Raw genomic sequence first — 14611 nt, 5'->3', positions numbered from 1 at the left:
AATTTCACCCTTAAACCACCTGCTTTTTTACTTCTCTCTCAAACTTTACCTTTTTGACCAAGCTTCTGCCTATCTGCCTTAAATATCACCTTGTGTGGCAAAATGAAATGAAAATCGCTTATTGTCACGAGTCGGCTTCAATGAAGTTACTGTGAAACGCCCCTAGTCGCCACATTCCAGCGCCTGTTTGGGGAGGCTGGTACGGGAATCGAACCGTGCTGCTGGCCTGCCTTGGTCTGCTTTCAAAGCCAGCGATTTAGCCCAGTGTGCTAAACAGCCCCGAAAATGCCAACTATTGCTTTATATCTCTCCTGTAAAGCACCTTGGGCATTTCCTTACTTTAAATGCACAATATAAATACAAGCAGGTGTTTACTGCTATCTATTATTAAGGTTTCCTCGCAACACCAATGTATCGCGAGAGATTGATTACACCATTTTTATTCAATTTACCTGAATGCTTTAAATATTTCATGTGACTGCTCTCTAGCATTCAGCATATTTGTAATTTAGTTAACTTGAGCATTCTAACTTGTGCATTTCTTTTTGAGACATTTTCATAGTAAATGCAGTTCTCTAATATTTTAATGAATGAAAAAGGCTTTATAATGCATTGCATTACTTACAACTTGCTGTCGGTACATGATCACGTCAGCTGACTGAAGTCAGCTGACTGCTTTTATTCTGAAGTCCGAGGTGAAGAGCGAGATCCTCTACTAAACACAAGGAGTCAAAACATCACGGGCAGGAGAAGCTTGCTCCATGATAAATAAGTAGATCATTGTGCTATGAGTCAAAGAAAAAAATATTGCCTAAGTTTTAAGGGAAGTGACTAGTGGTAGTTAATATGAAGTACTTATTCTGAGCTGTAGATGGAGGGTTTCTGTTGCCTATTGAATTATTAACTCTGGTACAAGAAAATTAGCTGTTTCACCGTACTATCGTTCTTTGACATTTATAAGGGATCGTTGCAATGAGATTCTTCAGATTTCGTTATGTATTATATATGGTAAGTTTTTTTTAAAATGCAATATGTTCTAACATGAATAAATATTTTAAGTAAGTTAAATGTTTCAAGACGACAGCATTTCGGCTACTGCATAAGGAGCTACTTTTGTGAATGGTATTAAGTTTGATTACTTATTGATCCACTGTAACTTTTTTTAAGCTTCTGAATTGTATTTCCCAAAGACAATTGCAAACTACTTTTTTGGTATCTTAAATGAAATATTTATCGAAGGTCTTGGGCACTACTGCCTAACCAACTGCTGTGCACCAAGGGTGTCACCAGGTGCTTAACTTTCTCAGTCAAATGGAGAGATGACATGGTTATACCAAAACTGCTATAATCTAGTTTACTTCAGCTTACATTAATAGAGTGTGCAATAAGTAATATTACAATAATGTGTGAAAATAAGTCGAGTTTAACAAAACAGTTTAAAAAAAAATTAAAAAAATTATTAAGCTATTACTTATATTGATATAACTGGTTTATTGGTTTTGGAAGGTTACCCTCAACAGAAATTATTTAATGTATGAGCGCATAAATCTCCAGTTCATCAGCGCCTTCTTTTCAGTCAACTTTTATCACTGAAAAGATAGTTGAGACGTTTAAAGGATCATAAGTGCATTTCAATCCTGTATTACAGCAAGCCATTTTGCATGGCCAATCTCAAATTTTTGGAAGTAAAATAGAAAATGCTGTAAACACTCAGCAGGTGAAGAGAGAAACAAAATTAATGCTTGATAACGTTTCATTAAACCAATTTTTTCCTATTTGAGACTACAAAAATGTAATTATCTGTATGCTTTGACACCGAATACAGTCTGATCTGTAAATTCACAAGGGACTGTAGTCTGCCTTCATCCCTAATGTATGGGTCTAGCAGTGTTGCAAATTATACATAACAAATGCACTCTTTTTTTTTTCCCCTTAATTTTTTATTTCTAGGAAATTAAAATAAATTAGTTCAAGGGGTATAAAATCATTACCAACCTTTCTTGCTTGACCTTGTCTGCCAACTGCAGGAAATACTATATTACATAGAACAGCACTTTAAACATTGGTCATTAGGCCAATGGTATTGCTAACATGCCTAAAAGTTCTTAATGATTGATGAAAGGCATTATGTTTCAGGATCATCAAAGAATCTTGTGAAATAGTAATGAAGTCATGTTTAGGATTAAATGGGACAATAATATGGGTTTGACTCAACGATCCTGGTGGAAATGACGAACTGGAAACAATTTAATTTTGCCTATTTTGTGCAGCCAATATGCGTAAATTGATCTTCCATGTGAGGTTCCAGGTTTATTATGCATTAGTAACTAAATACTATATTCGTGGCAGAAATAATGTCCCCTGTAACATTAAATTCCTTTTCAGCATTATCTAAAGATAATGTGTGGGGTCTGTGTGGAGTCTGCACGTCCTCCCCCTGTGTGCGTGGGTTTCCTCCGGGTGCTCCGGTTTCCTCCCACAGTCCAAAGATGTGCGGGTTAGGTGGATTGGCCATGCTAAATTGCCCGTAGTGTCCTAATAAAAGTAAGGTTAAGGGGGGGGGGTTGTTGGGTTACAGGTATAGGGTGGATACGTGGGTTTGAGTAGGGTGATCATGGCTCGGCACAACATCGAGGGCCGAAGGGCCTGTTCTGTGCTGTACTGTTCTATGTTCTATGTTCTATATTGTGTGGAAATGAACTGTCAGTCTATATTATACTTAAATCATTCATCCATCCTAGCTTCTAATCCCCAAAACATCCATTCCTCAGCCTTGTGCTTGCTGGCATCCGCAATCTCTTTCCTTTCTCAATGTGTTCACTGTCAACCTCCGTCATCCCCTCCACAGGAAACACCATCATTGATTTTTTTTTGTTGTTGTTGGAAAAATATACTTTATTTGTAAAATACCTGAAAGAACATTACAAACTTTTCAAAATTGCCATCTCACACAGTGCAATAATAATCAGGTGTTCTACCTAGATCAGGCTGCACTTCAATACGGTCAAAGAACCATTACATACATTTTAAAATGGCCATTACAAATGGTGCAAATGTATTTACGTTATCCACGTAGACCAAGTTACTCTGAGGTGCTTCCATGCAATTGTAATATATGTAATATTCACTGTATACATTTTATGTGAGTCATACACCCAGCCCAAGGGGATTCTAGACAGTTTCCCTCCCTTCTGTGGACTATGACAGAAATCTTCCCCCATTGCCTTCAATTTTAGAGTTGGACTGTATTTCTGCTTAACGACAGTCTCATTGCTTGCTCAGGACCCTACAATTGGCTTTTGTGATATTGTGACTGCAGTGACGTTCCAAAGAACATGACTAGGTTGTTGAACCTCTTCATTTTTCTCAACCTTCCTGCTGCCATTGACTTTTTCATTTTATCCTCTTTCATAAATGTTCTGTATCTATTGTTTCCTGGGCAGTTCACCTGCATGACATATCTCATCTGATTACAAATTTTGCAATGCAGATATCCAGTCTCCTGAAACAATTTCTCCCCTCTCCTTGCACTGGCATGGTTCTTTCCAGGTCTTTAACATGTGCTATTCTTTGTCAATAAGCCAAAGCATGGGTCAGTTTCCAATTGTGTTAGTGACATCTAGCGTTGTTTTGTAGCCATGGGATTTATGGAGAAGGTTGTTGATACTCTGTCCACTACCTGTTTGAATTAAGACCTGAAAAAGCAAAGTTTACTTGCAAGTTATTTGGCAAAACTGAAGTTATCTTTGTTTTCCATTAACATCTATGTCCTTGTGGGCTTGACTCTCATCAAACTCACCAGATACTCCCTTGGACTCAACCTGAAGATGAGCAACAATTGTGTAATGTTAGATGTAATCTCAGCTCTCCTTTTTTGCTGTCCTATTACCAGTGTTGCTTTCATTCATCTTTGCATCTCTGCTGAAATGTTTCAAGACACATTCTTTAATGTTCACCAAGTTCGCCACCCATCCTTCATAAACTGCAACTTGATCCGAATACACCTCCAGCATAAACTCTGCAGTGTCGTCATCCTCATCCTTGCAGTACACCAAATTGATTTCAAGATCCACACTTTGGAATCTGTCCATGTTATCATCCCACCCTAATTCATCATTCTCTTCCACCCATGAACCAAAAAATATAAGTTGTGTTTTTATTGCCTTCCTATGAAATATAAATCTCCAAAAACTAGAATTTCATGATCATGTGATTTCTAAGATTTCAAAAAATATTGTGGGACTCTAAAGTGGCCAATTTTCACAAGCATACGAATGTCTGATGGTATTTATTGCAAAGCCTCAAGGCCAATCCGACAGACCTATCAAACCCAACAAAGGGACTAGAATAACCATTAACAAGCTTGATTGTATCAACAGAACAAAAGCCATTCTTAATGGGTCTAAATTCATATCCATTGGACCTGACGCTCAGCATGACTGGCTAACCTTGCTCAAAAGCAAGCTAGATAAATGCTAAAATAAATAAAGTGCAATGAGCTACTGGGTGATGTATGTGATTGCATTTGTCCTCATGGCACACTGCATCTGCCCAGGATGCACACAAGTGATATCCCTTTACACCCTGTCTTAACTATGACCAGTTCTTAATATGAATTGGCCAAATTGTTGGACGAGTTGCTACAGCCAGTTGTGAGAAAATGGTCCACTTTCACAGTGAAAGATTCCTTCATATTTGTGAAGACCATACAGGCTGTATCAATAGCGATGTTGTGCCAATGTGCTCATTTGACATTTTTAGCCTATTTACCAATATATCACTCAAGAAAGCCTCAGACCGTTACACTTCAGCACTAGATCCTGACGATCTAGACCTGTCGCTGCTGTGTAAATCTGTATTCATTGAGCTTATGAGCTCAGCAATTCGCGCAATTGGGTTCAGCTTTAACGATACCATGTATGCCTAAATAGATGGTGTTGCCATTTGATACGCTCTAGACTTGGCTCTTGCAAATATCTTTATTGGGTTCCATGACAAACGTGTCTTCAATGGAATTACACCTATACCCATGCTATTTGCATATTTCTGATATGTGGATGATACAATTGCTATATTTGAATCTGCAGCTGCATATAAATTCACTGTTGAAATGGAGCATTGAAATGAGCTCTCTTTCTCTGTGCTAGTTGATAAATCTGCCCGAGGGGTCTCGACTACCATCTACCACACTACCAGAAAGATGTGGAGGCTTTGGAGAGGGTGCAGAGGATGTTTACCTGGATGTTGCCTGGTCGGAGGGTGTCAGCTATGCGGAGAGGTTGAATAGACTCTGACTGTTTTTATTAGAAAGACGGAGGTTGAGGGGTGACTTGACACAGGTCTACAAGATTGAGGGACCTGAATAGAGTGGATGGGCAGGCACTCTTTCCCAGGGTGGAGGGGTCAGTCACCAGGGGCATGGGCTTAAGGTCCGTGGAGCAAAGTTTAGAGGAGATGTGCGAGGCAGGGTTTTTTTTACACAGGGTGGTGAGTACCTGGATTGCGTTGCCAGGGAAGGTTGTGAAAGCAGATAAGTGAACGGCATTCAAAAGGCATCTTGAGAAACGGCACAAGGAAGTGCTGAAAGTTTTGGCCAAGATTGGTATTATGACCGGTCCAGGGTTGGAGGGCCGAAGGGCTTCTTCCTGTGCTGTATTGTTCTTTGTGCCACAAGCCTACCTTCATTGGGCAATACACGCATTAGGATTCCTGAGGTTCCATGTGGTATACGATTGGCTTTATTGACAACTTTGGAAATGGTCCCAAGCCATTTGGTCACCTTGCAAGCTTGATGTTAAATTAGAGCACATCAAAGCCACCCTGAGAGATAATGGCTACCCTGATCAGCCGCCAATTTCAGTGCTGAAAAGTGACCAGATAATTGTTATTAAATTACCCCGGATAGGCAAGTTATCTCAAAAATATGAGCAATAGGTGAAGCTAGCCACTTCACGCTGCGACTATGCAGTAGCAACATGAGTGGTGTTCGCCAGTAACAGAATGCTGCCACCGAGACAAAAATACAGTCTGCCTATGACACAAACGAGTACTGTGACAATGAATTTTGCTGCTGGTGTGATGCTAGGAATCTAGGTATGTAGTACTTCCCATTTGATTGGATCAAACAGTATCTCCCTTTGGCTGTTCACAACAGACAGGATATTGACCATATGCAACCAGCCTATGCTTGAAAAGCTCAAAACAGTGTTCAATATTAAGTGACATTCCACTATTGGCCAACATTTGCCAAATAATCCTAAATGTTAAAAGAACTTTAACTATCAGTGTGGCACACCTGGCCGTGCTAGAGGCTACAGTTATTAATATTGGATATAGATTCCCTCCCATTGGGGAGGCGGTGGCCTAGTGGTACTGTCACTAGACTAGTAAACCAAAGACCCAGAGTGATGCTCTTGAGACCCAGGTTCAAATCCCGCGACTGTGGATGGTGAAATTTGAATTCAACAGAACTCCGGAATTAGAAGTCAGATGTTGACCATGAAACCATTGTTGATTTTCGGGGGAAACCCATCTGGTTCACCAATGTCCTCTAGGGAGGGAAATCTGCCGTCCTCACCTGGTCTGGCCTACATGTGACTCCAGACCCACAGCAATGTGGTTGACACTTAACTATCCCCTCAACTATCCCCTCAAGGGCAATTGGGGATGGGCAAATAAAAAATAAATAAATCTCTGTTCTTTGCAGACAGAACATGTACATACATTATGTCTGTTTCAACTGAACAAAATAAGCAAAACTATTCTCTGGTTCATTTCCCAGGGCAATGCCTTGATCAGAGTCAACCCTGCCTGGTTTGAATTTAAACTTGGTAGTTATTTATAGGTAATAAGTTAACTGGTGCATTCTCTGTGATATCGCCCCACCAATCAGAGTCCACTTGATAACCAATCAGCACTCTTCATGAAGTATAAATTATAGTTCTCTTTACATTTGGTATTTTTGCGAATGTATTTGTATTTTTCAGCATGCTGAAGTTGTGTATTCGCAAATGACTACTTCACACAGTGTTAGATTTAAATGTAACTTCACATTCTCCCTATGTCTTCATGGGTCTCAGTCCCCACAACCCAAAGATGTGCAGGCTAGGTGGATTAGTCATGCTAGAAATTGCCCCTTAATTGGGGGGAAAAAAGATTTTAAGAAGATTTAAATGTAATTTGCATCAAATTATTGTGCCTGAAAGAACATGAAGAATTCCTATGCTATGTGGCGACACATCATTGTTCAATTCATGGATCTCTTCATAAATCAAATTAACGAACTAAGAAGATTCACACGGAGAACCAAAGAAGAATGTGGCCAGAAAAGAGAATTGAAATGAGAAGTTTTTTATTATTCCAACGTAGCTGCATGCAACACAGAAATAGAAAAGTGCATAACAAAATTTCTTTTAAGTTTCAAAAAAAGTCAAAGCTTTTGCGTGGGTTAGTAGGGAGTCTTCAAATAGCGGTTTGATATTGCACAAAGTAACAAAGGTTTTGATACTGAAACCAATTTTCTTTCAATTAAAAAATTACATAGTTTTAAAAATTAAATGCTGAACCTAATTACATTACATTATAACCTCAAACTTACAGGAATTTAAAAATGTTTCATTGTGAGTTCTCATCATCATCTCATCCTACATTTTTATATTTATTATTACAGAGGATGTGTTGTTTCACCTTTTGCGCAAGGTAGTAAGAAATGAATTAAATTTGGGAAAATATAATCTGCCAGTTAGTTTATATTCTGCATAGTACAGGCAACGGTGATCATATGGGAGAAAAAGTTTTTAAAAAAAATGAAATAAAGCTAAACAAAGCAAGAACTTTATATACAAGACTGCAGTGCGTCATTATGCTTCTCAGAAAGCAACTATGCTTTAGTAATCATCTGTTTGAAAAAAAATAGAAGTCAATGATTATAACTAAGTTAGCATTGCTTCTCATGAAGATGGTGATCCTTTAAGAACTAGGGTAAAATTACAACAGCTTATTGTGGTAATATTTCACTGAATAGTTTTACAGGTTGACCAGGTTATAAACATTTAAGTTAAAACTACCTTCTGTACACCTTTTCTTCTTGTTGAGTAATTGTAGCTTTTGTATTTGGTTTAAAATAATCTGCTTTAGGACTTCTCCAGTGATGATCCCAAGATAGAATTTAACATCGATGCTGCTAACGGCATAGTCATGGAAGGGTATTTATATAAACGAGCCAGCAATGCCTTTAAAACATGGAACCGGTAAGATTAAACTTTGGCTTCAAAATGAAAAACTTTTCTGTAGTTATTGCCGATCACGGTTGAGGGGAGGTCTTTTCTTAACATAAAACCATCGATGCAGCATGCATGATTTTTTTCATCGTTTGCCAGTAGAAGTAGGAATTTGTTGCATTAACTGATAAAAGCTTAATAATTATGTTTCAGAACCAAGTGAAAGTAACTAGTTACAAGATTTGTTCGTGTTGTGTGTAATGACAGAATACAATGCAAAATTGTCAAGCCTTAGACCTTGGCTGACTAAAATTATGCTTGACCTTTCACTTCCAATTATATCAAATTATACGATTTGAAAATTTAAACAAAGCACTTTATTAGTCGCAGGTTTATAATAGATGGTGACTCATTTAAATCTGGCAATTGCTGCATCACCAGCACTTAGAATCTAAGTGGCACACTCCAGTTGACCTAGCTTGGTTACACCTTAAATTGCTTGTGAAATCTGCTGAATAAAACAAGTAGACTTCTCCTATTTGGCTTGTTCAGAGTTTGGCCCTGTTGTAACTTTGCGTATTTAGACATTGTGTATAAGGAGCTTCCAGAGATCATCATTAAATGGTAGATCTGTGCTTTCTGGAGCCTGGTTGAGTTTTTCAATTACTGTTTATTTTCTGAGAGAGGCATCACGATATGTGCAAGGACTGGGAGAAGGACTGTGTTGGTTTCAGCACTTTGTGATGATTTCACAGCAGCATCATCAAGTTGCACATTGAAAAGATTTATATGTGCACATTCCTGTCTATGCTGGTGCACAACAATTCAGTTATTGTAAAAGCAAGTGCCAAGGTGTCTGTCCAAAGTAGGTAAGTATCTGTCCCTTATCTGGCTCCAGCTAAAATGTAGATAAAGTTGATACTAGCTTTTACCTTATTTTTGTCAATGTTGACATGAAATTGTGATACAGAAATTACCCAAGGTAATTTGGAAAGACCTTATACCTGAGTTCAGTATAACAGATGGGGCCATTCAGGTGCTGCTTTGTATACCAGTTTCTCAAGTGAAATGTAGATGCAAGCTCTTTGAAGGCTCGGCCGAAGTTGCCAGTGTGAAATGGTCACCGAGTATTTTTTCTGTTAATGCGTGTTACGCTTGGCAAGAATTCTTGCGTGGATAGCGAACACAAAATCATCTGTGTATCTGAATTTCCTCAACTGAATTGGAAGGATATCACTGGTGTAAATATTAAAAGGTGATGATGCCAAGACAGCTCAACAGCTAAACTGTTGTTTAGTCATTGAAATCTGATCATTGTGAGGTGTACGCTGAATTTGTGGCTGGTGAGCATATCTTTTTGTGGGGTAATGTTTATTTGCAGAATCATATTCAAGATATTTCCAGCAGTAAACGTCCCTCCAAACCAGATCAGATGCTTTAGTCAAGTCTACAAAAATCGCTGCTGTTTTGTGCACACTTTTCAGGCCTAAATCCACATTGCTCCTTAGGGTCGTAATCCTTCAGGAGCGGCAGGAGTCTTTGAAGTAACATCCTGGGGTTGACACTTGCAGATAAAATAAAGGAAAATCCCAAGTTATTTTACAAGTACATTAAGGGTAAAAGGATCACTAGGGAAAAAGTACAACCCATTAAGGACTGCAGTGGTAATTTGTGTGTGGAGCCGGATGAAGTAGGTAGAGTTCTAAATTAATCGTGAGAAGGACAGTGTGGATATAGAAATCGGGGAGAAGGACTGTAATAAAATTAAACAGGTTAACATAGACAGAGAGGAGGTTCTGAGTGGCCTGGCAGGCTTAAAAGTACACAAATATCCAGGGCCTGATTAAATGTTTCCCAGGCTGTTGAGTGAGGCAAGGGAGGAAATAGGGACACTGGCAATAATTTTCAGTTCCTCTCTGGCCACAGGGTGTGCTGGAGGATAGCCAATTTGGTACCATTATTCAAGAAGGGAGGAAGGGATAACCTAGGAAACTACAGGTCGTCAGTCTAACTTCCATGGTGGCGAAATTATGGAAGCATTTCTGAGACCCCAAATTAATCTGCATTTGGACAGGCAGGGATTAATCCAGAACAGTCAGCATGGTTTTGTTCAGGGGAGGTCATATCTGATAAACTTGATTGAATTTTTCAAATAGGTGACCAGGTGTACAGATGAGGGAAATTCATTTGACGTAGTCTACTTGGACTTCAGCAAGGGTTTTTGATAAGGTCCCACATGGGAGATTGATAGTGCAGGTAAGAGCCCATGGGATCCAAGGAAATTTGGCAAATTGGATCCAAAATTGGATGAGTGGCAGGAAGCAGAGGATGATGGTAGAGGGGTGTTTTTCTGACTGGAAGCTTGTGTCCAGGGTTGTCCCGAAGGAAGCAGTGTTGGGGCCCTTGCTGTTTGTGGTTGAAATACATGATTAAGACGTGAATGTAGGAGGACTGATCAGTAAGTTTGTGGATGTTAGGAAAATTGGTGGGGTGGTAAATAGAGAGGATAGCCAAGATTACAGAAAAATATAGACAAGCTGGTCAGATAGGCTAATCAGTGGCAAATCGAATTCAATCCGGATAAGTGTGAGGTGATAGACTTGGGAAGGACAAACAAGACAAGGGAATACATGATAAACGGCAGGACCCTGGGAACCACTGAGGATCAGAGGGACCTTGGTGTGTATATACACCGGCTCTTAAGATAACAGAGCAGGTGAATATGTGGTTAAGAAGGCATCTTGTGTACATATCTTTATTAGCCGAGGCATAAAGTTTAGCAGCAGGGAGGTTATGCTCGATCTGTATAAAACGTTGGTGAGGCCACAGTTAGAATATTGTGTGTAGTTCAGGAATCCACATTATAGGAGCGATATGATAGAACTTGAAAGGGTGCAGAGGAGATTTATCAGGATGTTGCCTGGGTTGGAGAGTTTTAGCTATGAAGCAAGATTGGATAGTATGGGATGTTTTTCCTGGGGCAGACAAAGCTGAGGGGGGGGGACATGATTGAGATGTATAAAATTATGAGGGGGATAGATAGACAGGAAGAAACTTTTCCCCTTGGTGGAGCGATCATTGACCAGGGGACACAGATTTCAGGTAAGGGGCAGAAGGTATCGAGGAGATGTGAGGGAAACCTTTTTCACCCAGAGGGTGGTAGGAGTCTGGAACTCGCTGCCTGAATGGGTGGTGGAGACAGAGACCCTCATAACATTTAGAAGTATTTAGATGCACACTTGCAATGCCAAGACATACAAGGCTATGGGCCAAGTGCTGAATAATGGGATTCGTACAGTTAGTTGGTTGTTTTTGACAGGCGCAGGAGCGATGGGCCTTTTCTGTAGTCCTTTAAGACGGTATGACTGCACCTCCCCGTTCTTCAGTCGTTCTCCGAAAGGTGGGTGTTGGGGAAGCCCTCCTGCTCGTCAGTTGTCCTCAGTTTGCTTCAGTTGCTGAGTTTCGCGAGACCTGGAAAACTAAGCCACCCCTGTAAACTCTGCACACCAGAGGCCGTCAGCCTCTGCATTATATTTCAATTGTCAATCCAACTCCAGGTGTTGACCGGGCTTACCCATCCTTTGTCCTGCCTCTGAAAAGGCTGAAGGGGTTGGGGGTTGAGGTTCAGAGGTTTTAGTTCATTTTAAAACATGTACTGGAGATGTGCATAAGCATTACCAATTCGGACTTTATGCCGAAATTTGCTGTTTGTAAGCCTTCCTCGGTCCCCTTGTTGTAAATAAAGGAGTCAATTAAAAGGTGATCTGATAGATGCACACAATTTTGCTAAATGTGTGAAAAAAATATCTGGAATATTACTTCATATTAAATTGCAGGGCTAACTAGTCGCCACTAATACAAGATCAAGAAAGGTGCATGTTACGAAATGTATTAAAATGTTTTTATCAACATGTTGGAGAGAGTTATGGAGCAAGATTTGACTCATCAAAGGAACGACTAGTGCTACAATGTTGGCAGATTCTAATCCATGTTTTTCAAATCCTTTAAGGTTTATGTCTGTAACCTACTCCCAGCTCGGCAACTCTTCAAGATCTCTGTGCTCCCCATTAATTGCCGTATACATGAGCTTGATTTTCATTGCTTCAGCTGCCTTGGCCTAAAGCTGTGGAATTCTCTCTGTAAATCTATCCACCTCTTTCTTCTCCTTGAAGACTCTCCTTAAAACCTACCTCTGACCAAGCCAACTCTAATGCCTCCAAGTGGATTAGTGTAAAGTTGTATTTGATAATGGTCCAGTGAAATTCCTTGGAGTATTCTAATGTGTTAATGCACTATATGGATGTAGATTGTTGTACTGTCTTTCTGGATAGATGGATTCTGATGGGCCAGATGGCTTTCCTCAACTGTAATTATCATGTTGCACAATCATTCCTGTATTTGTACACATCACAAACTCCCTTTAACTATACAGAATCATGGAAGCATTGAGGAAAATTTATTTCATCCTTATTTTCCATGCAAGATCCACTAGTATGGGGTACATTTGCAGTGGCTGATATTTAGCTTGGAAATGTATAAAAGATCCAGTCTTTACATGTCATTTATCCAGCGGGCTTCTGATTCCTGTAGAACAGTAAAGTCCCGCAATTTGTGGGGTTAATTTCCCGCAAATTCACGCAAAGAGCGAAGAGCATACTTTATAATGGGAGTGAATTAGGTTGTGGGACCCCAAAATTTGAATATTAATCAAATTATTTTTCTCACTGACTAACTTTCTGTATTGATCTTTCACCGTTATACATGGTTCTCTCCGATCCAGATTCCCCTTCCTCATAATTTATTTTCTTGTGTGTTTCTTCATGCCTCAAAACTTAAAACAAAAAGCTTGGCCTGAGCCACGAGCCAGTTCCTTGCAGGGAGAGACATGAGAAAATGGGGTTTAAAGGAATAGACCTCCCTAAGTCATTGACAACATCACATTATTGTCCAATATAGAGCAAGCCAACTGCCTATAATCCTGGCCTTTAACAGCCTTTCCTCTTCTTCCCCGCCCCCCCAACATTTAATCATCTGTCCCGTTCATCTCTCGTCTCTTTTAAAGCCCCGTGTGCGCTCTCTCTCTCTAAAGCTGTCATTGCAACAGGAAACCTGTTGCCAGGCGCAAAAAAGCGTTGAGAGCAACTGGGAGAGACAAATGCTGCTTAACTAACCTTTGTCCGCTTACAGAAACATATCTGTATAAACCTGCGCGCATGCACAGCTAGACTCCATCTCCTATTCTCCCCCCGTCAGTGTCTCACTCTCACACAAACATGTACACAGAAAGAACTGGCTTGCTGTAAGAACTCGTTTTTAGTTTGCTTAAATCGCAGATGGGTGAAGATTTGGGGGTTCCAAAGGACAATCGTGTGTTCAAGGACTTATGCATGGGTAAACAAAATCACGGAAGAAAAAGTTGCGAAACACAGGACTTTACTGCATATAATTCTGGCCATGGTTATTGATCAGTGTGCAGTACTGAAATCACATGCATGGTTCTATAATTTCACAGCCACATCTTGAAATTGTACAAACTGTACAACTGTTGTGTCAAACGGTACAATAATATTTAATTTTCTGTTTCATTGGGACCTTGTGCAAAAGGGCAGTTTATACCACTTTAGCTTTAGTATGCATTTAATCCTCCTGTGTTTTCAGATCATAGTGTTTCATTTTACTATTTTCATTTTTTCTTTTTCTTTCTATGTCTTGATCCCACCCTATTTTGTCATGTGACAGGAAAAAGACCCCCCACATCAGGTACCAACCAGTCAGCTGGACATCTTATCTCCCCATTCTTATCTCTGCATATTAGCTCTCAGCTGTCTGCAAGTGTCCAAAGAACTTCGGGTAAACCTGGTTTAATCCATGGCTTTAAAACTGGTCACTGTGCTGTACTTTTTACAGCATGGGAACTGTTATTTGCAAACCCGTGGCAGTATTTCTGCTTGTTTTGCCTTTTGCAATATTAACACAACTAATTATCCTTCCTACTAACCCATTGGACTTCAAGTTCTGACTGTGTGGTAAACTGATGGTTTCAATAATGAAGAAAATATTCAAGTTTTATGAGTCTGTTATGAAAAAATGTTCAACTAACGAGCTTAGTTTATTTTTAAAAAATCAATCACTCACATTTGTTTAATTTTAATATCAGTTGTGAAAACTATTTTTGTCAGATCTATCTTTGAAGTGTGGAACATTGTTCTAGTTTAGTCCTTCAAACTAAAAAATATCTGTGGCTTAACGTCATCACATTTCATTATAAAATGGAAGCACGTTTACTAGTGGCTAACCAACTTATAGTGCGATGGAGTGATAGAATGGTGATTTGTTGATTCACGTGGTATTGGATGAGCAACCGAGCTTTTGAGTTGAAATCCCACCGTGAT

General features: G+C 39.6%; 1 protein-coding gene across 7 annotated transcripts in view; it reads left to right on the top strand.

Annotated features, from left to right (window-relative positions):
• The window catches only part of LOC119976607 (arf-GAP with coiled-coil, ANK repeat and PH domain-containing protein 2-like), a 174338-nt gene that overhangs the window by 122824 nt on the left and 36903 nt on the right, over positions 1-14611 (top strand). For 4 of the 7 annotated variants that reach the window (XR_005462948.1, XM_038817219.1, XM_038817222.1 and 1 more), the window contains 2 exons: positions 8137-8249; positions 13959-13979. Coding sequence is in view for 5 of the 7 variants with exons in the window: in XM_038817219.1 (XP_038673147.1) it covers positions 8137-8249; positions 13959-13979 (134 nt within the window). In the remaining 2 variants the exon portion in view is untranslated. The remainder of the gene's footprint in view (positions 1-8136; positions 8250-13958; positions 13980-14611) is intronic. The other 3 variants (XR_005462949.1, XM_038817221.1, XM_038817220.1) reach the window with 1 other exon arrangement.

This window comes from Scyliorhinus canicula, chromosome 13, assembly GCF_902713615.1.
Source record: "Scyliorhinus canicula chromosome 13, sScyCan1.1, whole genome shotgun sequence".
NCBI classification, from domain to species: Eukaryota; Metazoa; Chordata; class Chondrichthyes; order Carcharhiniformes; family Scyliorhinidae; genus Scyliorhinus; species Scyliorhinus canicula.
Note: the sequence above shows the minus strand (reverse complement) of the source record. Positions and strands in the feature narration are given on the sequence as shown.